Source organism: Podarcis bocagei (assembly GCF_964188305.1).
Source record: "Podarcis bocagei genome assembly, chromosome: 8".
Classification (NCBI taxonomy): domain Eukaryota; kingdom Metazoa; phylum Chordata; class Lepidosauria; order Squamata; family Lacertidae; genus Podarcis; species Podarcis bocagei.
Window position 1 is genome coordinate 28,894,783 of NC_138133.1, and position 27,519 is coordinate 28,922,301.

Genomic DNA, 27,519 nt, shown 5'->3' on the forward strand with positions numbered 1-27,519 from the left:
ACAGTTGCTCAATGGCAAATGTGCATTTGCTTTTTTTATGTCATTTAAAAACATTTTTAAAAGGAAACATCAAAGGGATCCAATAAAAACTTACCTAGAAAGAGTTGAAATACTCATTAGTTTTGGCAATATACTTTATAGAATACTTTGTAATGTAAACAAAATTAAACAACAACAACAACCCTACCTTAGAGACACTATTTTGAAGAACGCTTTCTAAGTAAAACGTATTTATTATTATTTTTCCCCCCTAGAGGTAATAAAATACAGGCTCTCGGTTCTTTCCAGAATTGATATTCTATTAGTAGAAACGTGCTTTAAAGCGTCCCAGAAGTAAATGAAGGGAAGTGCATAACAGTCACAGTAAAGCATACATAGTGGGAGCAAGCCCTCCTATCGATGCCCGCCATATTTGGCCACCCAGTCAGTCCTTCCATGGATGGGTTGCACTGCAGGTGGGCGAGTTAATATGTTCATGCCTTTCGCTGCTGGGTTGTATGTCGGCCCTGGTAACTGAGAACGAGCAGCTTTCGTTTTCCAAGCATATTCTGCATATTCTGAATAAAAAAACACAAAAGTCAATATAAGCCAGAATCCAGTGGCTAAAACTTTACTTCTCTCTCTGTTAAACACAGTAATAGGTTTTTTTTTATTTTAATAAGTTTATAGTACACAATACTGAATATTACTATTCACCCAAAGGGGGGGGGGAATATACTCTAGCTGTAATAGCACACATTGGTAACGAGAAGAGAAGGGAAAGAAGGGCGTTTATCTTCACTTTTTGCTGATGTAATGGCATATATGTCGCTACCAAAGCCATACAACTAATCACCTATGCCAAAACCACAGAGTTCTACAGCAGTACAAGGACAGACAACAAAGCAGCCTCAAGGTAAGCTATTTCATTCCTGGATAGTTTGGCTGTCTGCATCAGTGTTAGAAACTCAGATATATATAAGCTAGGCGCCAAATGGCTCCTTAAACCAGGGTTACAGTTGCCAAAACAGAATGCCTAGTTGCCCTTTTGGAGGCAGACGGCTTGAAAGTCACATTTTTCAATACAACTTTTTGGTTCCTGAAATTCATTTTGATTGTGCAGATAAAATATAATGGATAGAATTCTATAGGATGTGTTGCTAGTGTGTGAAAACAGTCAAGATCCAAGGATCCCCAGGCATGCACCTCCAGATGGCGGAGACATAAGGCGCCATCCTGGCACCCAGGCATCTTCACTTGGTTGCAATTTGCGCCTGGCAAATTTCAAACACTGGCCTGTATCATAACTGCTACTAATGGGAATATCTCTGGATCTTGTCATCCAGCAATACCTTAAATTATAGAACACATTTGCTTTTTGCTATCACTCACAAGCGCCTAAAAACCTATGAACCTACAAAACACATCTCTACAAGGAGCATGAATAAACATACACAACTCATTCAAATGCTATGGAAACAAACCTTTAATAGCATCAACATACTAAATATTGCCATACACAAGTTTTTAAACTGTCATATTACCCCACTCGCCTTATTAGACAAGCATACTAATACCTGTCCACACAACCAAAACATAAATGCAGATATCGGATTCCTTTCTAAGCTAACTTTAAATCATGCTTCAAACATACCAGTTGGACTAACAAAAGCACTTCTCAAAATCTTAATGAGTGTTTTCTTCACTGTGGCTATTAAACTTGTTTTCCTTAGCTTCTCCATTCTTTACTCTTTCCAAGAAGTTTGATCAAACTTGACATATGCCATGGGCTTATCTTAAAGTAGATGTGAAGAGTACTATCAGAACAATCCTATACAGATCTACTCAAGTCCAACTGCATTCAATTGAGCTTACTTCCCAGTAAGTGTGTATGGGAATGATGCCTAACCTATCATTTCCCCCCTAAAGAAGTTCAGCACTGCAAGAAATAAAATAAAAATTAGATGCACAGCCCTAGGCAAGCCTCATTCATATCAGACAGCAGAGGTGATATTGCTGAGAATGGTACCCAACCATGGAGCAAGGTAAACAATCTCTGGACCTCCCTAAACCAAAGCCTCCCAGAAGATAGAGAACTCCAGACTGAATTCACTTGCACTGCAGAGAACTGCCACCCTGTTCTTCTGAATATCACCCACACAGACCAGCATAATAATGATAATAATAATTTATTATTTATACCCCGCCCATCTGGCTGGGTTTCCCCAGCTACTCTGGGCAGCTTCCAACAAAATATTAAAATACAATGGTCCTTAGATATTAAAAGCTTCCCTAAACAGGGCTGCCTTCAGCTGTCTTTCAGCTTGAGGCAGGTAAGCATTGCTTTGTTTGCTTATTCATTAAGAAGTGCAAATACTGGCACTCAACTCCAAAAGAATAGAAAAGTCTCAGTTCATTCTCTGACATTTCCGATCCATCATCCCACATACTATTGGCAGGGACTCCAGGGATAGGAGGAGAGAAAAGCGATGTTGCCAGAGATATGTTCAGATTCAGCAAGTGCATTTGAGGTTTTATTATAATCAGTGCTTCCCTCCCAGGGGGGAACTCGCAGTACCGGCACCTCTTTTTGTTGTTGTTAAAAAGTGTGGCACTTACTGTAACAACTTCATGGTGCAGACCGGCACCTATTTTTCCTAGAAAAAAGCACTGATTATAATTAAGTGGTATACAAATCTTGTGAAAGAATAAAGTAAGTTCAGTGGCAATTTGCAGTCATCACTTGTGGCACTGAAAGACAACTGCACATAGGAGCCACGAGGGGCTGTCCCTTTGCCCCCCCCTAAAATATTTGCGGGGCCCCAGCTCCCCCCCCCAGGTTGATGGGCATTGCCATTCAAATGGTGTGTGTATAATATTTTGTCAATTATGCAGGGAGGGGCTTAACCAGGCCCTTCAATATTATTTTCAAGTTGTCACCTGTGCAACTGCATATAATGAAGGTAATCCACTCTGCACCTTTCAGCCAGTATTTGCCTAGATGTGCTTTCCATGAGGCAGCAGATTCAAACCCATAAACTTTTATCAATAGGGTATGCTGGTTACACTGCTTTATTCATGCTCCTCATGACATCACCATCAGTTCTAAACAATTTATTCATCACACAGCTTCCTAATTTTACCTTTCTTTGTGTCACAGATAGTAGGAAGCTCTGACAGGCAAAATAAATGAAGTGATAAAAAGGTGAGAACATGACAAGAAAAATAAACATGTTTGCTGTATAAAGTGGGAGGAGAAAGCTAGAATACAATAGAATAGTTAAGCCTTTCCCTCTGGGTGTTACAGAAAAAGATCTCCAGCTTTTTCCTGACAGAGTTTCTGTTCAATTAAAAGCTGCACAATGGGCAGAAATTCAGGGTGCCATGTTTTCCATACCATGGTGATTTAATGGGGAAACTGTAGCGGTTGGTATTTCTGAACACCAGGGAGCCATTATAGAACTGATCTCTCTTTCAGGAAAAAAAAGCTGGTGGGCAGGAGGGAAACTAGCAACCCTAGTTATGGGGCAAGGATTCCCACTGGTAACTGCATTCCTAAAGGTTGCGGAGTCAAGGAATAATTTTCTCCAACAAGCAACCAACAACTTCTAGTCCATGTATGTAAATGACTAGAGACAAACCCATTATGTGGAGACAGTTAAAAGGTGACTAGATATGGCACTAGTCAGACAGCACTTTTTGTGGAATAAGGGCTACAGAAATCGATGTGCCTCACACACTAGATCTGTAGTGAGTTGGGATACCCATCTCTCACTCTGCCTTTGATGTTTGTGGTTTTAAATGGTGTTTTTTTCCTTGTTGCAACTATCAAGGCCCAAGCAGAATAAGGAAGTGGGACCTTTTCACCCACTATGGCAGTACCTAAGTTTCCTACCTCAAGACTGCTCTGCCCACACCCTGGGTCCGCTCTCTCTCTCTAAAAAGCCACTTCCACAGCCCTTATATCCAGGTGGAGATAACGAGCCACCTGCAAATAGTGAGTCAGTAAAACACACACAGTTCTAGATCACCTTCCGAAACATGGGAGCGCCAAGTATTCCCAGCTTACTCCTTTGTAAACTTAAGCCCTTGTCAAAATAAAAATACACCGACATCATGAATGTAATTCTGAAGAGTATAACATAAAATGTGTGTCCGGAATCTATAGAATATTCATTACTTTAAAAAGGTATAGTGGCCAAGCGGTCCTGGAAGGTGAAGTAACAGGTTGCCAACTGTTCAATTCACCTCTATAGGTTGTGATTTGAACAACGGCAATTGGCAAAGGATGCATTTTATCTCCACACCATGAAAAGTTTCACCTGCCAATTCCCTGCATATCACCCTGCTTTTAAAAATCAACAGCTACAGGGTCCCGCTGAAGACTTGGCAACCCCAGGGTGAAGTTTCATTTAGTCTTAAAGTGCTGTAGTCTGCACATCTATTACTGGGCACTTAATCAAGGGAATTCGTGAACTTCCGATTCTTGCTTTTATGGTGCTTTAAAAAATACTCTCCAATTAATCAAGGGTTCTTTGGCAAAGGGGTTTCAGGTGTGTATGACTTATCACAGACCATAAAGTAATACATTATTAGCCACACTTTAATATGGAGCCAAATCTTTAACTGCTGCACAAAAAAACAAACATCCTATGACGTTTTTAAACAGAAAGCCAATGTTAATGCTCAGTGGCAGTTGTGGAATTTACTGTTAACAAGATAAATGTCATTTGTGGTGCAATACCCTATAATAACAACTAGAAAGCTTTTTTCCCCCCTAGCTCCTACATAATGAGATAGATGTGAACTTTAAATAATTGCCAACAGGAATCAAAACTAAATATGCCAAGCTGAAGTGAAGTTTTAATATGAAAATGGGCAAACTTATGCTTGAGAACAGTTTTATCACCGTAGTTCAGTTCAGTTAGTTATGGGTGGTGTTTATGCTACTCAGTAACAAAGTTATATTTGTGTCTTACAACAAAGAAAACAATTTAGATATAAAATTATAAAATCAAGACAACTAAAAAAACAAAAACACACCTCATCACACACTCAAAATTAAAACCTTTGCAAGACCAGTCTAATGTTTCAGACATGATACATTAAGGGTGTTATTCAAGTAAGTGTTATTCAGAATAGACCTACTGAAATTAATGGAGCAGTCATGTTCATTCATTTCAATGGGTCTAGTCTTGAGAAAAACCTTAAGCATAGCCATAGTGATAGAGGCTTCAGAAACACGTGATGGTTTGTTTCACTGTAGATAAGACAATAATGCAATCTTACCAGTCGCTGATGGACCAAGAGGTGCTAGTTGTATCCTTTGACCAGCTGAACCAACCTCCTTTTTGTGAAAGGAAGGAATATATCCAGTGGTATTGTAAGCAGCTCCTACAAAGCCAGGATTTCCTGTGGAAACAAACAAATTTTAAAAATAAATAAACCAGGGGGCATTTCAAGCACCCAGCACATTCTTCCAAAGATCTGAAGGGTCATTTTAGGACTGTACTAGTCATTCAGAGGTATTCAAAGATGTGTTCACTGTTCGTAATTTTGTAACTTTCTTCTTGCCTAGAAACTTAGATGCAAGGGATAAGTTTCCTGTGTGTTATAAGCATCCCCAGATAGACTGGTACATACAAAACTGGTACAAAGAATTATCAGCGGAATTAGATGCAAGCATTACATCTTACATAAAGTGCAGGCAAACCACAAGACAGTAGAAATGCTGTGACAGAAAGTTGTTCAACACAAAAACCCCAATGATCAGTGAGTGCACCAAGTCCAGCTTTCTTCTCTCCAGGTCTTACTGGTTCATTCTTCAGTGTCAGTGTGCGTACAACTAAAAATGCAATCATACTGACAAGAAATAGTACTATCTATAGTTTTGAGGCAAGCGGCACTGCATTGGACGATCAGCTTCCGAAAAACGTTCCAAAACTGGAACACTTATGGTACTTCCGGGTTTTTGGCGTTTGGGAGCCGATTTGTTCGTGAACTAAGCCGTTTGAGAACTAAGGTTCCACTGTACAGTCTTGGTTTTAAGAAATTCAATCTCCAATGAAGCCCACTGGAGTCCTAATGCCAGCATCACACTTCTAGTGGTGCATCTTGCCCAAACACTGAACTCTTGATCAGAGACGTTTTCAGGGAGATTAATGCACACAGTTGGTTTTACTGTCGTTCTCTAGCCCCATGTATGCATCCAAGACCTCTCTGAAACAATAGTATCTGCACCAGAGGAACCAATTTATCTATGCAGTCTCAGAATGAATTATCATTAACCCTCCACTGATAGAAAAGTTGACTTTTCCAATCCAGTATTAGGGGTCAAATGCACCTGAAGAAAGCCAGAGAAATAAAATACTGGGTGGAAGTCGTTAAGCACAACACTATTGGCTAATATCATGGAAATGTAGCTTGTCCTAGGCAGGACTTTAGTTATCTTAAATAAACAGGCAAGAACAATGATAACCAGCAAGGCGTCCATTTATTTATTTAATTCTGCTACAGCAGGTCTTTACCCCAGGTCAAAACCCAAAGGCACAGCCCAAACAAAGAAATTTTCAAGCATTTTATACATTTTTTTTAAAAAATCCAAATGATATTTATTGGTTTTCATGTAAATACAAGAACCACATATAAGTACAGTAACTTATACATTCTTATTCAGTTTCATATGCAGTACACAGTGCACAAGCAATACGTTTACTTGGGCACTTTCAATTCAAGTATCCTCTCCACAAAGATTCTTGTCTTGTGGGTGGAATAAAAGTATATTTTGTCTCATTTATAAAGGAAAAGAATGGAAGCCAAGTCTCACCAAAAGTGTCTATCTTTGAAGTGCCTTTAATTACCCTTCCATGGCGAGTAAGGTATCCCGATAGAGCTACATTCCAAATATTATTTACCCAGATTTCTATGGGTTGTTTCCAGTATTGGGCATTTTTTTGTAACTAGAAAATAATGAGCAAATATTGACAAAATGTATCAAAGCAATGAAAATATGTGTGTTCATCGGCTTTATCTAAATTTGTATCAATATTCTTTATTGCTGCTTATATCTGTCAGATGGCCAATCAACCTCTGCTTAAAAACCTCAAAGGAAGAGGAGTCCACCACCTCTTGTGGAAGTCCATTCCACTTTCAAACAGCTCTCACTGTCTGAAAGTTCTTCCTGACCTTTAGTCGGAATCTCCTTTCTTGTAACTTGAAGCCATTGTGTCAGGTCCTACCCTCCAGAGCAGAAGAAAACAAGCTCTGCTCTGTGTATTCCTGGCTGAGTTGGGGTGAGTTATAATCAAAGGCATAAGTTTTCAACAGAACATGGAATGTATGCAGATTTGCATTCTTAAACATATGCGCTTCATTAGGTATATTTGAAAGTGGGGGCATGTGGACAGCCTGCCGGGATACCCTGCAGATCTAAGTGTTGGGAAGGGGGGAAAGAGAAGAGGACGGCTAATTAACCGAAACCCAAGAAAAATTGTTTTACCAGTTTTATTTAGAAAACTTTTTTTAAAGGTAACCTCAATTGTGTTCCCCATCACAATTGGCTCCTTTGAATCCTTACTGCAGAAGGCAAAGCAGAGAGTTCAAAAGAAAGCAGCTGAACCTTTTGCAAGCCATATGGAAATGCATGAAACATGGAATGCCTCCATCTCTGGAATCTAGTTAGAAATACAAAAGAGAAACAGATTGTCAGTGTGGGTAAGAGGAAAAGCTGCAACAATAAGAAGAAAATTAGAAAATATTAAATCCAAGCCTACAAATACGGAAAGATTAGGAAAGGGGAATCCTTACCTCTTCCAAGCACTGTCATTCACAGGTGGTTGTGTTCATCCTCATGCTTATATGGCCTCCCAGACCTACAGATGGTTTGGAAGTGAATACAGAGGGAATTGTGTACTCTCTGCAATGGTATCAGCCAGAGTGGGATGCAAGCCGTACTACTGTAAATTATGCAATATTCTGAGAATCATAGAATTGTAGAGTTGGAAGGGACCCTGTCATGCTGGCCACATGACCCGGAAGCTGTACGCCGGCTCCCTCAGCCTATAAAGCGAGATGAGCGCCGCAAGCCTAGAATCGGCCATGACTGGACCTAATGGTCAGGGGTCCCTTTACATTTAAGGGACCCTGAGGGTCATCTCAGCCAAAGCATCCATCACAGATGGCCATCCAGCCTCTGCTTAAAATCCTCCCTCATGCAAAAAAGAGCAATCATCATTTGAAGCAGCAGTTGGAACAATTCAGATGTTTGAAAAGATACACAGTATGCCAGAGAAACCTACCAGCTGATTACACACTAAAGTGAAGGAACTGGAAACCTGATGGGAACCAGAATCGGGCATGCTACACTTTGTGATTATTACGTTTGTATGCACATACAAATCTCTCTCATCAAAGTAAGTGCTTCAGTACCTCAGCCCCAACCTTCTGGCATGGGAAAACCTACAGAAAGAAACATAGCATGCCACTGTAAGCATGATTCAGACAGCTCTGCCACATTACAGTGGTACCTTGGGTTACAGATGCTTCAGGTTACAGACTCTGCTAACCCAGAAATAGTACCTCGGGTTAAGAACTTTGCTTCAGGATGAGAACAGAAATCGTGCTCCGGCGGTGTGAGGCCCCATTAGCTAAAGTGGTACCCCAGGTTAAGAACAGTTTCAGGTTAAGAACGGACCTCCAGAACGAATTAAGTTCTTAACCCAAGGTACCACTGTATTAAAATGAATGGCATAAAGTTACGCACCCATTTGTGCCTAGCAAATTTAAACAAACCAACAGGAAATTAGAGGACTCCTTAAAGCCTCTCATACTTAAGCGAGTCTGTTTACACAATCAGGAAACTTTTGCACATTTCCCATGCATTTGTAGTGGATTGCGCCCTTTGCAAATTCAACAGAAGAATACCATCTCAGTGCAGCCCTAGTCAAAGGAAATTACTGACATTTTCTTTTGCATATTTTCATCTTGTTTATACAACAAAACATAATAGGATACAGAAAGAAACACAATAAAAAGAGACATAAACAATATCAACATCATTATTCCTAGTTTCCAAAACACTAAGTCCATTGTAAATAACAAACAAACAAGGAGAAAGCAAGTAGAAGTAAATTAAAACTTTTTCAAACAACTCCAGAGATCCTTGCTCAAATGTGTTGGAGAGTCACACAGGATATGTACAGTTTCTTAGGTCTTTAAAAACCTACTCCCAACAAGGTATAGTTTGTACTTGATGTATAATGCTTGATGCACAGTAAAAGGGGACAAAGTTCACTTTGGAACATATTGTTTACGCTCCATGAGTACCATCTCTAATTCTATACACATTTACCAGGGGTAAGCTACATTTACTTTTAAATATACATGTATATGATTTCACTGTAAGGCAGCAATTCTGTGTGTATGTACCTGAGTGTATGCCCTATTGTACACACACAGGATTGCTCCGTAAAGATTTTTCTAAGTATAACTCCCTTTTCAGCTGAGGGAAAAGACACACCCTTCAGGACAGTGAACAAATCCTGATTCTACTCAGTGTTCAAAAGGTCCACTTCTGTCTTCCATATCCCTGGAATAATCTAAATATGTGCAAGTACCTCCTATTGCTGCCCAACAAGTCTGGCTTAGATTGCTTCCCTGAATTATCTGGACCTAGTTAGCCTTGAAGCATCTTCTCTGTGCCTGTGACACACAGTGATCCAGAGACTGGATGGATTGATGGCGGTTGATTTTTCATTTTTTGGCAAACATGTTTGACCAGATGGCCCTGTGGAATCTTCCAAATCCAAGAGCCTCTTGTGATCTCTTTGATCATAAAAGTGAACAAGGAAGCTTCTGCACATACAAGATTCTCTGTGCACATTGGAGATGCTGAGCTAAAGCCATGACATATGTCAAACTAAAATACTAAGGCTCAAATGATACAATTAATGTATTTTCAAAAGCAAATAAATATGATTTGAATATGAAAAAAACCCAAAACCTGCAAAAGATTAAGCACTGCCAAACATAATTGCCAGGAATTACCTTTTGGGTCCTCTAATTTTTCATTCACTCTTTCTTTGCATGACAGTTTTTCAATTGGTTTAATTAAGTTTTCTTCTTCAGAGGAGGCAGTAAAACAGATGGAGGAAAAGAAAAGGATGAAAATAAATACCTTAGGCAAACAGAATGAATGGATGAAACTAATGGAAGACACACACAAAAATAAATAAAAAAGCAATCTGGAATATAGCATGTGTGAGTGAGCCTCTAGGATGCCGTATCAATTCTGTAAATGTTGAAAGATTCATCTCTAAAACAGGAGCTAGACCAGTGAATACTTATTACCAAGAATCAAACAAGCAAAGCAAAAGGTAATTGAGATTGGTTATGATCATAAGCATGATGAAGGAATAGGATACTGAAATACCAAATTACCTTTATTAATCCTAGAAAGAGAATATTACAGAATTCTAACAAATCTGTATTTAAGTGCATAGTGTATTTTTCTTGTACGAAAAGGTTACAGGACAATCCTATACATGTCTCCTCAGAATTAAGCCCCGTAGACCAATTCTCATATACCGGTAAGTGTGCATAGGGCTGCAGCCTTCATATGTGCAGTCAGCTAATAATCATCAATACAGTAAAAGTAATTACTATTATTTGCTAACGGAAGAGTACTTCAAATAGGTTAAAGAGTAAAGCTGATTTACCTGCCTCTAAAAGCCCAGACAGGATATTTATAATATTTTCATATATATTTTTATCTGCCCTGTATGATCATGCAAAGGTTTAATACAAACCCAGAAAAATAAAGCAAATCTAGCCCCACGTAGAGTCATAGCAATACGAGCTTTATTCCATGAGCTGCAAACAGATAAAGTGAGTGGTCTGAAGAAAAGAACAGAACATTACTTACCAGAAAACCTGGACCCTCCAATTTCACAATATACAAATGTCATTGTAACACAAAAGAAGCAGTCTTATTTATTTGAGATTTCTGATTATCTTGATATTTAGGGTATTATGCAAGGGTTTGAAATAAACTGCCATGGAACTGTAATCATAGCTGTTTAAAAAAAAAGCTCAACCTGAAAAACGTTGTCTACATAGAAATAGACTAGAACTTAGGTTATGCTGCTTTCAATAACTTAAAATGTTTTGAGATTAGTTAGATCTACAGTTTTAATTTTGAAGTAATTTGCTTTCTTTTGATAAGCGCTTCTTTAATATTGTTTGGCATCAACAGAAGAATTATGGAGGTCAATTTACTTGTAAATTAACACAGGGTAAATATGAAAACTTCCCAGGCTGTATTTCAGCATTATACTTAGCATATACTTGCCCTATACATGTCCCAATTCCCTTTCTCGACTGAGAACCCCTCATACACAGACATGCATCTGGACGCTGATGAATACCACAAAACACATTCCGACAAGAGGCATTTGACACAGCCATGTTCAGCACTATGTAGTGCAACGCTGATACAAATGGACAATGACCGTCTCAGGCTGCATACTTGCTGCTCTGCACATTGATAGCAGAATTACAAATAGAACACTGAAAACACACGCTGCTTGACAACCATCACAAAAATAACATAGTAAATAAATTTTACAAAATCTATCAAATATATCAGACAGGGGAGTACACAGAGATTTTTAACTATCCATTACATTAATTACCTGCACTGACTCTGCTGAAAGACAGTCCTCCAATTGGTGCCGTCGGTTTTGAAAACAAGGAATTATTCCAGTTACCGTGGGATCCTTCTTTACCAGCTGCTCCTGAGGAGACATTCTTAGGGTTTACACCTTAGAAAAATAATAATGATAACAGTTAGAATATAGTTGCCAATTCAGGGCATAGCCTATCAAGAGCGCTGAAGTCACAATGTGCTTTTCAATACCTTTCACTGAAAACTGTGCCTCTTGAAATAAAGTTTGTTCTTGCTCCTGGATTCCCCCCTCTTTTTTGCCCACTTATTCCTCTGACCTATGTATACTAGCAGAAGAAAAGGCAGGAAAAACCTCTACCACCCAACCAATGTAATCAAAAGCATTAAAGAATTGCCTCCTTACCAGGTAGGTATCTTGACTGTTTTAAGTAGTACTGTTTTGCTGAAGTCGTTGATATTCCAGAGTCATTTCTCTTCAGAACTTTGTTTTCTCCTGTTTGGCCAGATCTGGGGGACATACGCCCAGGAACACTGAAAGTGAAGATAACCCATGACACAAATTAACTCTTGATCCAAAACAGTGTTTTCCAGCATCTTAGGGATGTTGCATTTCCACATTCAGTGCAGAGTTGAAGCAGACCTAGAATGCAGATTCCATGCAGAGCCTATACTGAAAAAGTTTAGGCAAGGATGTCAGGAAGCTGTGTGGGAACAGTTAAAAAATGAAGCACTTCTGGAAAAAACCCTCTTTGTGATTCAAAGAGATACACTGACCATAATTCCACACTAAACCCGCAGGCAATGATTGCAATGTGTATGGATTGGTCCAGCCTGCCTTTGTGTATTTTGCTGCTTTTGTATAGGAAGCTCTCCAGACTTGAGGTGGTAAAGCTCTGGGGGTGGGGGTGGTCTCAAGCTAGCCCAATGGGACATATTCCCCAAGCTACAACCACCTGTCCACCAGCTGGGTGACGTCAGCTAAGGGGCAGGGTTCAAGCCTGCTGGGTACTGCTTCGCCCACCCTGTGGGTCAACGTTGAAAGGTGAATGGGACTGCCCACCTGTAAGATACCTGATGTCAACATTACATCAGATGATTAACAAGTTAAGTGGTCCTGCCCATCTGTCAATGTTGGCCTGTGGGGGTGGGTGGGGAATAATCATCAGGCCCACTGGGCCAAAAGCTCTAGAGCAGCGGTTCTCAACCTGTGGGTCCCCAGATGTTGTTGGACTACAACTCCCATCATTCCTGAGCTCTGGCCTTGCTAGCTAGGGGTGATGGGAGTTGTAGTTCAACCACATCTGGGGACCCACAGGTTGAGAAAGGCTGCTCTAGAGAAACAACTCATCCTGTTTTTGGTCTTCAGACTGCAAGTATTGCAGATTGCTTCCCTGCTCCCACACATACCGATTATAAACTAGGAGGGAAAACAGGACAAAATATAATGCCTTACCTAAAAACAGATTCCTTTGTTTTCTTTTCACTTAACATGGTGATGCTAGGCTTCTTAGAATACGAAATCCCAAATTCGGAGTCATCCAAATTGTCCCAGCTATCCATCGCCTGTAACATGGTCTGCCCCCATCGGCGCCGACAGTTTTTTAGGCCTACTGCGCCATTTGACGGTCCTATGGCTATCTGCTTCTGTTTCAATTACACAAACACAAAAGGCTATATTATTTCTGAAACATCTTGCTACCTGTACATTACTATCCTAAACTGGAAAGTGGTATTTCTTGGTTTGTAGGAGTTCTGACTGCAAAACTAGAATAAATCTGGTGTGCAGAGAGTGTACGTGCTACAGGGTAAGGAAAGAAGTAAGCACCACGGAGAGAAAAACAAGAGATATCGGAGAAATCTATAGTAGTTTGCTTGAGGGAAAGGAGTGGCATGGGTACAAGTGGAAAGTGGCTTTGTAAAGAATGGATTTCAGAATAAAACACCAAGGCAAAATTTACACAGAATGCTGCAGATTATGCAACCCTATTGAATTAATATGAATGTAAAACAGGACTTCAGAGTAATTACTTAGTACTTTTGACTTGTTCATAGGTAAATAGCCACTTGACAGCAACTTACTGGTGTTGAATTTTTATTGATGGCTGGAAGGAATGATTGCTGCTGCTTTGATGGTTGATTGGCTGCATTCTGTGGCAACTGAATTGCCTGGAGGGGCTGCTGGCTATTCTTTGATACACACTGCAGCTGAAACTTATCAAGGGCATCTGGTGAAGACTGAGATTCTGGCTTAGATACTGGTTCTAATTTTGATACAGGGTCCAGCTTGGATAGAGACGGCTTTGGATCTGCTGCTTGAATTGATTTGGGATGAGACTGTTTCTGATCCAAATATTGTGGAGGTGGTCCTAAAACTTGGCCCACTTGAAAGTAAGGATACTTCAATGCCTGAAGAAAGAGAGAATGCTGATAACTAGAATGCAAATAAAATGTCTACAATCATTCTAGCATACGGCTGATAAACAGTTCTCTTTAAGCAAAATCTTATACAAGCAAGTTTTGTGGCATGGACAATATCATGCACAGGACAGAACAGCCAAGGAGGAATTTTAACTGCATGTAAAATGGAGAAACTGGTGTAGCAGTCAGAAGTCCAAGGCAGGACATTCCCAATTGAAATATCATATTAACCTTAAGTTCAACAGGCCCTGGGAAAACAACAATTTCTCAATTCCTTTACAACATGGGAACAGCATTACTGGTATACCTCGCAGGGGTGGTATTATTAAGGTAACATATGAGATGTGCTTTGCACACTTGAAAGAACCTTTTATGGATTTTATCAACTTTGTTTTATTCCCACTTTTACTGTTCACAATGCCATAAAAGTAGGAAGCAAAACCAACCCAATACTGAATAAAACATCAAAGCCAGGTACAGCACTGAGCAACCACCTGAGGTCAATTGCTCCCCCTCTTTCCTTTTGATCTAGGCTTTGCTCAACAGATTAAATCTTACATGGGCACTTGAAGGCCAGCAAGGAAGGATATGAAGATGCCTCTTGGAGGATATCAGTCCACAAAGATGGAGCCACCACTAAGAATGACCTGCTCCTTACTGGTGACTATCTGATTTCCATAGAAGGAAAGAGTTTGTAACATGCCCTTCAAAAATGAATATAGAACCCCCAAACTTTCTATTGGAGTGCTACTTTCTTTAAACTTTAAACTGTGATAGGGAATTAGATGTTGCTGACTTCATTTCCCACAGTCCCTAACTACTGGCCATGCCATCTGGTGCTGATAGGAGCAGTGGCCCAACTACTCATGATAATTTTTTTAAACTATTTTGCATATGACATACCTGACTTGCTGTAGGTCGTTTCTTTGGATCCCAGTTCAGCATTTCACACATAAGCTGTATTGCCTCATTACTGGCATTTGGAATGAGAGTCTTTAAGTTTAGGGAGACACATTGAGGGAAGCGAAAATTCATTGCAGTGGCAAGTTGGTATCCTTCTGGCCAATCATTCTGAGAAAAAGGCATACAACAGCAGTCATGAAACATCAGATAAGAAGAGGATTCATTTTTTAAAAAAAGCTGGGGGTGGGGAATGAACTCTTCTAGACCAGGAGTGGGCAGATTTCAGGCTTGCGGAATCTACTTTCTTTTTTATTAGAAATCTGAGATCCACCAATGGCAGCCTAGTGTAAAAGACATACAGGCAACTCCCCATTTACGCAGGGCGGGTGGGTGTTCTGAGGCACAGTTTGTGTCCCCTTGTGGTGCCAAAAACAGCACATGTGTCAGTGGTCAAATGTGTGCTGATCACACACAAATGGGGAGTTGCCTGTACATTTAAAATTAGAGAATTATGAACCCAGAAATTTGTTTTCAGTACAAAATTAAATGGAGCTCACATTCCGGCGTGCTCTGGTCCATGGGGTCACGAAGAGTCGGACACAACTAAATGACTAAACAACAACAACAACACATTCCATCTACACAAAAACACTCCTGGTTACCCGGCTTTCAGCCTTTCAGCAGTGTACCACTGTTAAACAATATGAATAATAAATCATCGCCCCTATTTCACATTGCTCAGGAGCCTCCTCATAACCCACTGCAGAGGTGTGGGGGCAGAGAAGAGATGACAAACTTTCCATTTGTGAACTTGGTTAATTTAACTTAGCATCCAAGCCATTACATATTCTCAAAGTAGCTTACCTTCTTTGGAGTGCCTAACACCTGGCAAATTTTGAAGATTTCATCAACTTCACTTGTTCCTGGAAAAAGTGGTCTTAGTGTGTATAGTTCAGCCATTATGCTGCCAACAGCCCATATGTCGATAGGAGAACTATAAACAGAGGATCGCAGTAAAACTTCAGGTGCACGGTACCTGTGATGGTGAAGAGAAATAATTGAATACATTCATGCAGAGATGCAAAAGGTAAGTGAAGGTCATGCTGAATAACAACACAGTCCTAACCATGTCTATTCAGAAGCAAGTTTTGTTGAATTCAATGGGGTTTACTCCCAGATAAAGTGGGGTTACAAATGCAGCCACACTTACCATCTGGTAGAAACATAATCTGTATATGGAGGCTGAGATCTAAGTTCTCTAGCCAGTCCAAAGTCAGCTATTTTAACAAGTTCAGGACCCATACAGAGAAGATTTTCAGGTTTCATATCCCGGTGGAAAAATCCTGTAAATGTGAATACGGACAAAGATGTAACAAACAAACAAACAAACAAACAAACAAACAAACCACAGTATCAACAACTACCTGAAATATGGAACTAGGGCATGGAATTCAAGTGGAAAATAAAAGTAATCTCTCTTGAATTAATTCTAAACTAGTTTACCATTTCTTTTTTAAAAAATCTGTTTATCAAATTAAATACAGAGAACATTCTGACCTGTAGCAGCTGGCATCTAGTAATTATGGCAACTAATTAAAGAATTTTAATTAAAGAATGATGAACCATCTGCTTTTAAACTAGGGCAAAATCCTGCAGCCCCAAAAATGGTGGTGGTGGGGTGTTAAAAGGTCTCACTGTGGCACCTGCATTTTAACTGCCAGAGCAAATCTATCTGTGATACTTGCACTTTACTGCTTTATTATTTTAAGGTATTTTTACCTACTCATATGTACTACTCAGTGTTAACATTGTGCTGGATCATACATTGGCATAAAGTTTTTAATGGTTTGGATTGCTGCAACGCAGGGATGGGAAACATGTTGCCTGTCAGATGTTGCTAGACTACAACACCCATCATCCCTGACCAATGTCCATGGGTAGCTGAAGCTGATAGAGTTCAGCAGCATCCTAAGGACCATAGGTTCCCCAGCCCTGCTTTTTATATACATGCACTTTGTTACTGGGTCAGGCTTATCCAAAGACCATGCAGAATCCAAATATAAAGTCAACTTGAATCATGTGCTTAGGAGAATGTGCTTTGGGGGCATGGTCAGAGCACCTCAATAACCAGGGATATCATTTGGAGCATGGTCAGACCAGCTGAGAAATGGCTGCATCTGGACCATCTCTCAACCATCACAGTTTGAATGACTATGTCAATTTGCCTCCCACTGCTCCCCAAGTGGTGCTGCCGATGAACGCATCAGCCAATAATAAAATTACCACCATCCATGATTTCATTTTGGATGAAGGGGTTAACTTGCAATGTATTCAGAAAACCTGGGTGGATCTACCTTGAACCAGCTCTGTCTACCTGAGCATTTTGTACAGAACCAGCACAGGCTGGTGGGTTGGAAGGGGGCACCAGCCAAAAAAAATGGAATCTTTCTTTCACGGAAGGCAGTGCATCTGGGCACCTGATTTGATACTTTCTTCCCCGTGACAAATCAGGGATCTTATTAGTGTACCATCAATCCCACTAGTAAACAACTTCACTGTGGCCATGAAGTCCTGGGGCTGGCCTGGAGCTTCATAGTCACCATGACAACCATGCGTCTGTCTCAGTACATCACTGGCCTAACACATGGAGCAGTCCTAGATATTTATTTTGATTGCTACAGGGCCTTCTGCTTGAGGTCCAATGGTTGGATGGATTCAACTTGAGGTAAAATTAATATTGCCTTGAAAACTGAAGATAGAGCAAAGGATTTAAACATAACACTCTTTGGGTGGGTGGGTGGGTGGGTGGGTGGGTGGGGAATTGCCAGCTATTGTGTAGTGACAAATACACAGCTGTAGCTTTGTTTCAGAGGACCGGCTGAATTATGTATCAATCAGAAGGTTCCTTCTCCATTTGATCCACTGACACTGCATAACAGTAATAATATACACCAATCTTACTTTAACAAATCATGAAGCATTTCCCCCCAAGTTACAAATGCTTATCACTGTACATTTACTTTACTCAGATAAAGCAAGAATAGTGAAGTGTCTTACCGTGTTTATGGATGAAAGCTAACCCTTGTAATATCTGGTACATAATGTTCCTGATGACAGACTCAGGGAACAACTTATTTCTGAAAGGAAACAAATTGACAATGTCAGCAGATTTTTGCAACATTAAAGTTTTTTGTGTTTATGAAGCAGAAAATCTCTTTTTAAAATGTGGCAGTCTTATATAAATGCAGTAAATCAACCCATACAGCCTTGATTTAACCATCCAGAATGGTATTCCGTTTTCATTTACTTCTTCCAGTGAATTCACACCGCAACTTTTCTAAGGATGCCCAACAATATAAATATAAAATCACAATGATTGATGTTCACAATTATTCTAAACTTTTCTGCAACTCTTCCTACATGTAAACAATTCTGAACTCTAGCAATCTTCTCACTGATTTTCTCTAGGGGCGATATGAGAGCAAGCTTACATCCCCCCCTCCCAGGTATGTTCAGGTATACCAGTTCTGCCAGACATCCACAAATATGCACTAACATCTGAATAGAGCATATGTGCATAAAAAGCAGTAGGTGTAGGCTTGAACAGTGCAGTCAATATCCATGAACAATTTGGAAATCATGCAATTTGTACCTATGCGCACTGTGTTTTATGCACTCTTCAAACACATGGATGGATGTCTGGCAGTTGGGTCTGATGAGCAGGGCAGAAAGCTGCAACCTTGCCGCTCTGCTGGTCCTCCCAAGTGATCCTATGGCTTTGATGACCACTTCATTTGAAAGCTGCTGGGTTAAAAATTCAATTTCATTTAATTTAATATTGACTACAGAGCACAGCTGAATACAAATAAATAAATATTAAATAGTATAACAGAATCTATATTACACCAGCTAAAGCAATAAAAAAGCAAAATGATTAATCTGTACTTCTTGATGGCAATTATGACATGCAACTCAACAAAAGCAACACAAGGTTTAGATAATCCCCAACATGTTGCTGACTACCAACAGGATACAATTAAATATGTGCACTAGTGCATGGATTAGCGCTATGGGACTTCCCCCCTCCCCATGCATACCCCACTCTGTTCCAAAATCTTCTCTGGAGGGTTCAGGAACTCCCAGAACAGATTTAGGGGGTGCACAAGAGGAGGAGAGGGGCAGAACATTCCATTGTGCAAGGAGAAATCCTTGGGCTGAAAAAACGTTCTCTTACTGCAATGTTGAGTACAACTCTTAAATAACAGTCTGACACTTTCTGGCTAACAAAGTAAATCTTCTGAAGAGTTCACTAGTTTTCTTTGTCCATCATAAATTGCAAGAGAAACTTGTTTCAGACTGACATACAGATAGGATGCCAAGGATGTCAAAAAAGTAATATACAAGGTTCTCAGTTTCTGTTGTGCCACATAAAGAAGGCTCCCTTCCAAGACAAATCAAAAAGCATCCAATTAAAATTGAGTAACAAAAAGGCTCTTCTCAGAGGAAACTAATTGACCTGCTTAAGATACCTGAGCTTGCAATAATCATAGAATCATAGAGTTGGAAGAGACCACAAGGGCCATCGAGTCCAACCCCCTGCCAAGCAGGAAACACCATCAGAGCACTCCTGACATATGGTTGTCAAGCCTCTGCTTAAAGACCTCCAAATAATATTCACATGTTCAATAGATCTGCTGTAAACCAACTAGGTCAGGTTCTTAGATATGTGAAACATGAACATTTCCCCTTTGATATTGCAATAATCACCTTTCTGTGCTGTACTGAGAACTGTGAACAGAGTTCTAGGGGAAAAAACAAACAGGATGCTGTACCCACTGAGCAGTGGGTACCAGATCTAAGCAAAGTTTTAAAAGTGGACATACCTGTCTTTCATTAGCTGATAGAGATTTTCCTTCATATATTCAAACACGAAATAAAGATGGTCATTTTCTCGAATAACTTCTTTCAGCTTTATCACATTGGCATGATTAAGTTTTTTCAGAGACTGCAATACATCAGAGAGAATAATTATGATCATGTCATTGGTTCCAACACAGGCCTAAACAGTTATTTAGTAAATATGAGCATTACCTTGACTTCTCTAAGATTCATACATTCATCCCAAGAGTAGAACTTTCTTTTCATTCTGAAATAAAAATCACAAGGAACCCATGCTTATTAGGTAAAAAGTGAAACACACAAAGAGATAGAAAGTAGAGTAGATTATACAGAGCACTGAAATATTATTTCCCGATTCAGAAGTTACAACGTGCTCTACTTAATATCAGAACAAATTAAAAAGTCTTGGCAGCAATTTCAATGCAAGCTACTGAACAGAATTTGAAAAAGGTAAGAAATGAATGGGCAGTGTACACTCCATAACGGCTTATTCCAATCAGCATAACTTAAAATAAAGCAGCGCAGAAAGGGTCCCAATGCTGCAATTCAGCTAGCCAGAAGCAGCAGCCCAGCAAAAGGTAAAAAGCCACCTCAGAAGGCAAAGTGGGAGAAAAATGAGGTGGCTCAAAGAGCACAAGCCAACAGGGGGGGGGAATTACATGTGATGTCTACTACTGCTTAAAGAGCATCCAGAATGAGGCTTCAATTATTTACATATTTGTTGTTATTTATATTTTGTTAATGTTTCACTAGCAGCAACCAACATCATATGCAGACTCCTTCCTACTTGGAAGTAATTCCCACTGACCTCAATGGGGCCTACTTCTGAGTAGACATGTGTAACATTGCACTGTCATGCATGAAGACTGAATGGCACGTACCTTTTGATGGCCACAAGCTCCCCTGATTCATTGCTCTTCCCCATCAGTACACTGCCATATGTTCCATCCCCAAGTTGCTTCATGGTTGTGTAGCGATTCATTTTGTAAAAACAGGTTAGCCAAATCCTTAAAAATGCTAAAACTGCTTCTTTTTCAAGCAGGGACTTTTGAGAATGTTGCTGTTACATGGGCGAGTAATCTGTCATAGTACTTGCTTAAGTCATCAGTCTTCTTTTCCAGTATTATAACCACACTATCCGGAAATAACGTCGTAGTGAAGGGAATAATGCTGCCATTCTTACAAGAGTCCTTAACAGAAACAGATATTTTGTTTAAGTATTCTGTGGAAAAGCATGTTACTATCATGCAACAAGCAAACTAAAACATTTTATATTTAAAAAGTAAACATGCAAAGTAGATTTGAGCTAAATCCAAGCAGAATGCCAAACTAGCTTTCCTGTAAAGTGGGAAAATTCCCTCTAGGATAAAAAGAGAGAGCAAGAAGGGCTAATACTACAGTAGAATCAAGTGAAACGACACTGCAGGTTCTGACTATTAATAATCATGATGACTAATTAATTATACAACATATTATTTCAAGCCAACATATAGGCTGCCATATTAGCAGTGCAATCCTATTCATGTTTACTCACAACTAAGTCCTCTAAGTCCTACTGAGTTTAATGGAACTTACTCCCAGGTAAGTGTGTGCAGGATTGCTGCTTTAGACCATACCTAACCCCACTTACTAGAAAGTAAACACTACTTAACTTGATGGGACTTACCATCATCATTTACTTAATTAGTGGGACTTAATTCTGCCATAGTATTGCGCAGGATGTCACCAAAGTGATCAAAGTTTTCATTTCTAGACTGCCACAACACTAGCTACAATTCTAATACTCTACAATTTCATTATTAAATACAGGTTTCTAGCTCTCATGGAGGTAAAGAAAGCTGCCAAACACAATTCTATTAGGCATGTCAGAGTTGTTCCCAAACTGAGGTGCTATAGCAGCACATATGCTATTGTGAATGCTTTTACAAGGAATGATCCAAACAATGCAGTGAAGAAAAATTCCTAAAGCACACAAGAGGATCTTCAGTGACCAGTGGCTTGTATGAAAAGAGATTCTCTGGTGGTGCTAAAACAGATGAAACAAATATAGAACACCTAAAAGGATGCTTTATGTGTTGTCTGATAAATAATAATAATAATATAGTGAAAAACCAGAAGCCCGTGAAGCTGTCACCTAGCTATATTTGAAGGGTACAAAGAAGACAATTGCGTCAAAATAGAATTAAAATGGAATTAACTGGGTAGCTGAGTTTTAGAGGATGGAACTGAAGGACAAAAATATATGTGAAGTAAATTAAATGGTTTTGCAGCATTTCACAGCTGTTGGTATGATTTAATTGCATAACAGAGCGTTCAGAGGAAGTATCTAAGGAGAGAATAGGATGGTGATGCAGGAATAAGCAAATGAAGTTCTTCTGTTTATTGAACATTCCACCCACTCTTAATATGATTTTTAAAATCATTATTCTTAAGGACAATTTGATCAGGGACGCAGAGCATTATATGCAGGCCCCAGAGCATACTTCTAACTCTTACGCAGAACTTGGAGAAAAGTGTATATCACATTCCCCTGGGAGTTTCCCAAGGGAGATGGAGAAAAATGCTATTGTAAACAACAGATTGTTCCTCATTGTTCAAGACATGCTGCAAATAATCTCCTCAAGGAGGATCAAGGGAGGATTAAAGCAGAGGACAGATAAAGGTCAAGTTGCCATAATGCAAATGCACCTAGCAGGATCAGAAAAATTGCAGAGAGCGATAGCTAGCCATGTATGAATCAAAGTAACACTGAACTGAATAATTGCCATCCTTTCAAGACAAATTTCAGGAAAAAGATAGTTACCAGAAATGTCATCTTTATGTTAAGGTGTAACCTTATAGAGAAAGCATCACAACTGAAAGAGAGCCTGCAGAAACTCTGATGCACATACATTTGTTTCCTAGAGATGGATAACTAGAAACTTTTCAAAAACAGAAGCCATACTTAGTGGGCAAAAAGCACATCAAAGTTGATGACACTGCCTGTAAAAATGCTATTCTAAAAATAAAATAGTACAATGGGAAGAACTAAAGCCTAAGTAATCAGTGTTGACTAACCACAGTCACTGCCAGTAAAACACACACATTCTAAAAAACCATCTGTGGAAATGTGCCATCCTTCAGGTAATTAAAGTCATTAGCAGCAACAACAGAAGATGCTTATATCACCTTTCCAGTTACCTGCTGAAGTGATTATTCTGAACCAAGAGAACTACTATGGGACATTGGCTTGTCAATCTGCTACTGCAATCCTATACTTGTCTACGTAAGAAATAAACCCCACTAAGTTCAATGCGGCTCACCCTCAGGTCAGGGAATATAGGACTGTGTAACATACTAGCTCACAACAAAATGCCATTATTTTCAGTAACATTCACTGTTTAAAATCAGGGCATGACAGCCAGATCCAAAAGCCTATTGTCATTTTAGGGCTTTGTGAAGACATCATATATAGGAAAGCTTAGAAAAGAACAGAAGCATTGGCAAAATGGGAGAATGAGAGAGGATGTGGATTTTGCCCAAATATTTGGAACTTCAGGATCTTTAGACTTCATTTGCTTGACTGAGCAAATGAAGAGGCACTAATTGGGACATGACAGCGTACTCTCCATCAACACTTGCAGAGGGCATGAACTGGTTCCTTGCAGAAGGCCCATGAAATTAGGTTGAGGGACACAAGTTCCCTACCCCAGCAGCCAAGTATGGCAAAGCCATTCAACTCTACCGTACTTTTAATGAAAACCACAGGTGTGCTACTGTGCGGGATTACATAAACAACCTTAGATCTTGTGCTGTGGGAAGGAAAATCCCTTCTGTGCTCAAAGCAAGCATGTTGCACTGAACAGCAGCGTCACAAAGTGGCTAGGGGGAAGCAGAAGCATAGTAGTGCTGATAGCTAACAGTTGCACCATTGGGTCCCTGCACTGGAAATAAAAAAACAAGAAAATATCAGTTGATATTAGTGTCTTGTTTAGAATACTGCTTCACATTTTTTTAAATCGAAAAGCAGGTCACACTGATCACCTTCCAGAAAACTTCTCACAGATAAAGATAAACCTTATGAATGCTAAGCAATAAAAACCCAGATCAGGCTCACCTTGCAAACAATTTTGTCACTGGCTTCGTGAGAACTAGCAGTGACTGTTCAGTTCATTATTATTATTTTGTTTAAAAATGCAGTAACAAAAATTGACAGAAAATTCAGAAAACGTTCAGAAAGGTAGCTGCTCACAAGCAAAACTCTTGCTCCACTGGCAATAGGAAACAGGTGGTGTTTAAATGCATGGCAGGGGGAATTAATGCATACTCATATACTTGAAGAGATTTCATTTTGCTTTAGTTTCCTTTCCGTGTTTACTTTTACAGGACAAACTGCTGCTGTTGCTAAACAGTGACAAGTGGTAGTCAAGGTAGTAAACAAGGTAGTTTCACATATTTTTATTCAAGTGGAAACTGCACCCTTCATTCTGTGAATAAAGAACACTATTTGAACTCTTCTCTTCTTGGCATTTGTACATCTGTCATCATCCCCATAGTTAAGAGAAGATGCTGTCCCTACCCTTCTACGTTTCGTTTAGCACACCTAGAAACAATATGCATTCAATAATTTCACCCACTTTATTATAATCTGCTCTTAATTGTATTTATTGAAAATGTTTATAAGTGATTTCAGTGGAGGGAACATTAAAAAAATACAGTACTATCAAGTGCAGCATTAACCCTACCTATTGGAATCAATGTAGAATTTCTCTGCTTCAGATTGTGCTCAACATATATTTAGGGTTGCAGCCATAGTTCTAAATTATCTTAGGCTAATTGAAAATTTTAGATTTCTGAATCTCCAGCTCATAGTAATTTTAAAATATTTATTTTCCCATATGAAAAAGCTTATAAATGATGTTTGGCAGATTGTGGTTGATCTTTGTTTTGATCAGCTTCTTGAAGGCAAAACCAATCCTCCCGCCATGGAATTTCAGCCCACAGCCCCCCACCAATAGTTCTATCTAACTCTGCAACAATCCTGTTATCACAAGTGAATAGAAAATACCTAAGTTTGGATGAGGAAGGTGACAGCTGTGATTGGTCAAGCAAAACCTATACAGGTGCTCCTTTTTTTTGGAGGGGGGGATTTGATGACATGCTGTAGATCAGTGTTTCCCTACCATGGTCCCCTTGTGGCCCTCCAGTCTTACCAGTAGATAGGGTAGCCAGAGATTTTAAAGAAATACATAGTTGAGTTGGGATAGCTCAGTCTATAGAGCATGAGACTCTTAATCTCAGGGCTGTGGGTTCAAGCCCCATGTTGGGTGAAAGATTCCTGCATTGCAGAGGGTTGCTCATGCTCTCTTCCAACTCTACAATACTATTATTCTACCATCTTACAACTCCCCATTACACCCATCAGATCTCCTTCTGGGTAGTACACGTTTCGGACTGCACCGTCATTCTTGGAAATTTCAACCCACGTCTCATTAGGTACCCAGATTAAGTACTGTTAAGAGCCACTGTAACACAGTGGAAGAAAGTAATATTAGATCCTGGTAGGAGGCCCAGATTCAAACCCGCATACAGCTATGAAACTCAGTGGGTTGCCCACCTCCTTTCAGGCTTACCCACCCCTCCCTGCGTGGATAAAATAAGTGATGCGAGCCCCTCGGAGGAAAAAGTGAGATACATAAACGAAAAGCGCAAAGTCGCTCCTATGCTTGATATCCCATTTTAAGCTGCTTCCCACTGAAATAGACGCGATTCTAAAGGCCCTTATAGCTTGATCGCGCCTGAACTCTGAAGTCCCGCCCAAAGTTAACGGGAGCCTGGGAAGTAAAATCCCAAGTCACAAGAATCATGGAACCGTAGAGTTGGAAGGGGGTCCCCACGGTCATCTAGACCAACCCCCTGCAATGCTTCAAACGGGGCTGCTCCAGAATAAGAGCGCGGGGGGGGGGTGTTAAAGGCGTTTTTCTTTGCCTACCCGCCTCGTCACCCTCCTTAATCCGCCCTCCCTGCCGCCGCCGCCTTTAGCCTCACTCACCGCTGAGCTGCTGGCCGCCTGCGGAGGCTCCGGGGCCGCCCCCTCCGGGTCCTCCTCCTTCTTCCCTTGGCCGCCTCATCCCAACCTCCGAACCACCAGCAGCTCCCTCGACTCTAAACCCGGCCAGGGGTCTAGAACCGGCGGCGGCGTCAAGAAGCGGCGGCGACCCGTTTCCTAGGCAACACGAATCGCCGGCGCCAGCTCTCGAGGCACGCAGGAGGAGCGGGCGGGCCTAAGAGCAGTTGAGGAGGAGTAGGGCCGTAGGAACGAGAGGTGGGTGGCGGGGTGGCGCTCGAGCTTCGCGTCGTTGATCCTGATTGGCTGGGCGCTGACTTGAGTGACGGTCCGAGAACGGCCGGCCCAGCAACTCGGGAGGGCGGGGCGGACGCAAGCTGCGCGCGCGTGGCGGCGGCGGCGGCGGCGAGGACGCTTCCCACTTAAGCCTCCGAGCCGTAGAAAGGCGAGAAGGTCGCGCGCGCGCGTTCGACTTGTTGATTATGCGCGCACGCGCCGGCGAATTAAATAAAAAAAAAGTGGCCTCTTCAAGAAGAGAGAAAGTGCACGCGCACCTGCTTGTAGAATCGAGGGGGCGGTCCTTTGCGCGCTTGCGCAGGAGCGTCGTTGTTGAATATTTCATCTTTCGAATTCCAAAAAATGAGGGGTGTTAAAAAGTTGTACAGTAATATGAACTTGGGAATTCAAAACACGTTTGGACTAAGTTAATACGATCTAGTTTTGCTTGCTAAGTAAAATGTGTGTAACGTTGCATAGAAATGATTGCCAAGTACTTGCAGTTTTATTATATATTGATTTTATTTTTTTATTATTATTAGTTAGCATTACCTTACATTATCAGAAAATGAAATTATTTGGTTTTCCAAGAGCAATTTATGTGCTTTTTAAAAAAATCAAACGTAGATTTACCAAGCAAAATGTCCCGTTGCTAAAGTAATATCGTAGCAGATTTGAATTCCTCACACCCAGAAACCCCTCGCTAAAGAAATGTGCAAAAAATAAGTTTCACCCCTAAAATGACACCCCCTATGCGCTACACTGTTCAGTGTCCCCCTCCGATAGCCACGGTGGCTGTTCTCTGGACCCTCACCCTGGGAGGCAGCAATGCTTCTGAATGTCAGTTGTTGGAAACGCATACCCTCCAACATTTTTCTGATGAAAATAGGGACGTCCTATTTCATAATACAGTCAAACCTCGGTTCCCAAACGCCTCCATTTTGGCATGTTTTGGCTCCTGAACTCTGAAAACATGGAAGTAACTGCTCGGGTTTTCAAACCATTTTCGGAAGCCGAACGTGCTATGCAGCTTTCGTATTGAGGCTTCCACTTTCAGTTTTCAGTTGTCAAACATTTTGCAAGTCAAACTGTCTTCCGGAATGAATTACGTTCAACAACCGAGGTTTGACTGTAATAATAAGAATAAGAATACCCCGTCCATTTGACTAGATTGCCCCTGCCACTCTGGATAGCTTCCAACATATATAAAAACATAAAACAAAAAACTTTTTGTAAAAAAAGACTTCCTTATACAATACAGAGCTGCCTTCAGATGGCTTGTGGGGTCGGTTAATTCATTTCTCCAGTGAAAATA

The 27,519-nt window shown here is 40.4% G+C and overlaps 1 protein-coding gene across 9 annotated transcripts; it reads right to left on the reverse strand.

The window, feature by feature from the left end:
- Positions 1 to 120: 120 nt before the first annotated feature.
- MAK (male germ cell associated kinase) lies at positions 121 to 26,171 on the reverse strand. 9 transcript variants are annotated; one of them, XM_081206371.1, is made up of 15 exons: positions 25,914 to 26,093; positions 20,764 to 21,072; positions 20,075 to 20,129; positions 19,867 to 19,988; positions 18,041 to 18,120; positions 16,194 to 16,326; positions 15,848 to 16,019; positions 14,984 to 15,151; positions 13,742 to 14,068; positions 13,116 to 13,306; positions 12,066 to 12,193; positions 11,670 to 11,798; positions 10,024 to 10,095; positions 5,269 to 5,391; positions 121 to 557 (listed from the first exon to the last, which is right to left on the reverse strand). In XM_081206371.1, the coding sequence occupies exons 2-15, from the start codon at positions 20,862 to 20,864 to the stop codon at positions 394 to 396; spliced, it is 1,965 nt and encodes a 654-aa protein (XP_081062497.1). In that variant the 5' UTR covers positions 20,865 to 21,072; positions 25,914 to 26,093; the 3' UTR covers positions 121 to 393. The 9 variants fall into 9 exon arrangements, with proteins under 9 accessions (XP_081062497.1, XP_081062496.1, XP_081062499.1 ...); XM_081206370.1 differs by having other exon boundaries at positions 10,024 to 10,098; XM_081206372.1 differs by lacking the exon at positions 121 to 557 and adding an exon at positions 3,875 to 3,967 and having other exon boundaries at positions 10,024 to 10,098; positions 25,914 to 26,171.
- Positions 26,172 to 27,519: the final 1,348 nt, after the last annotated feature.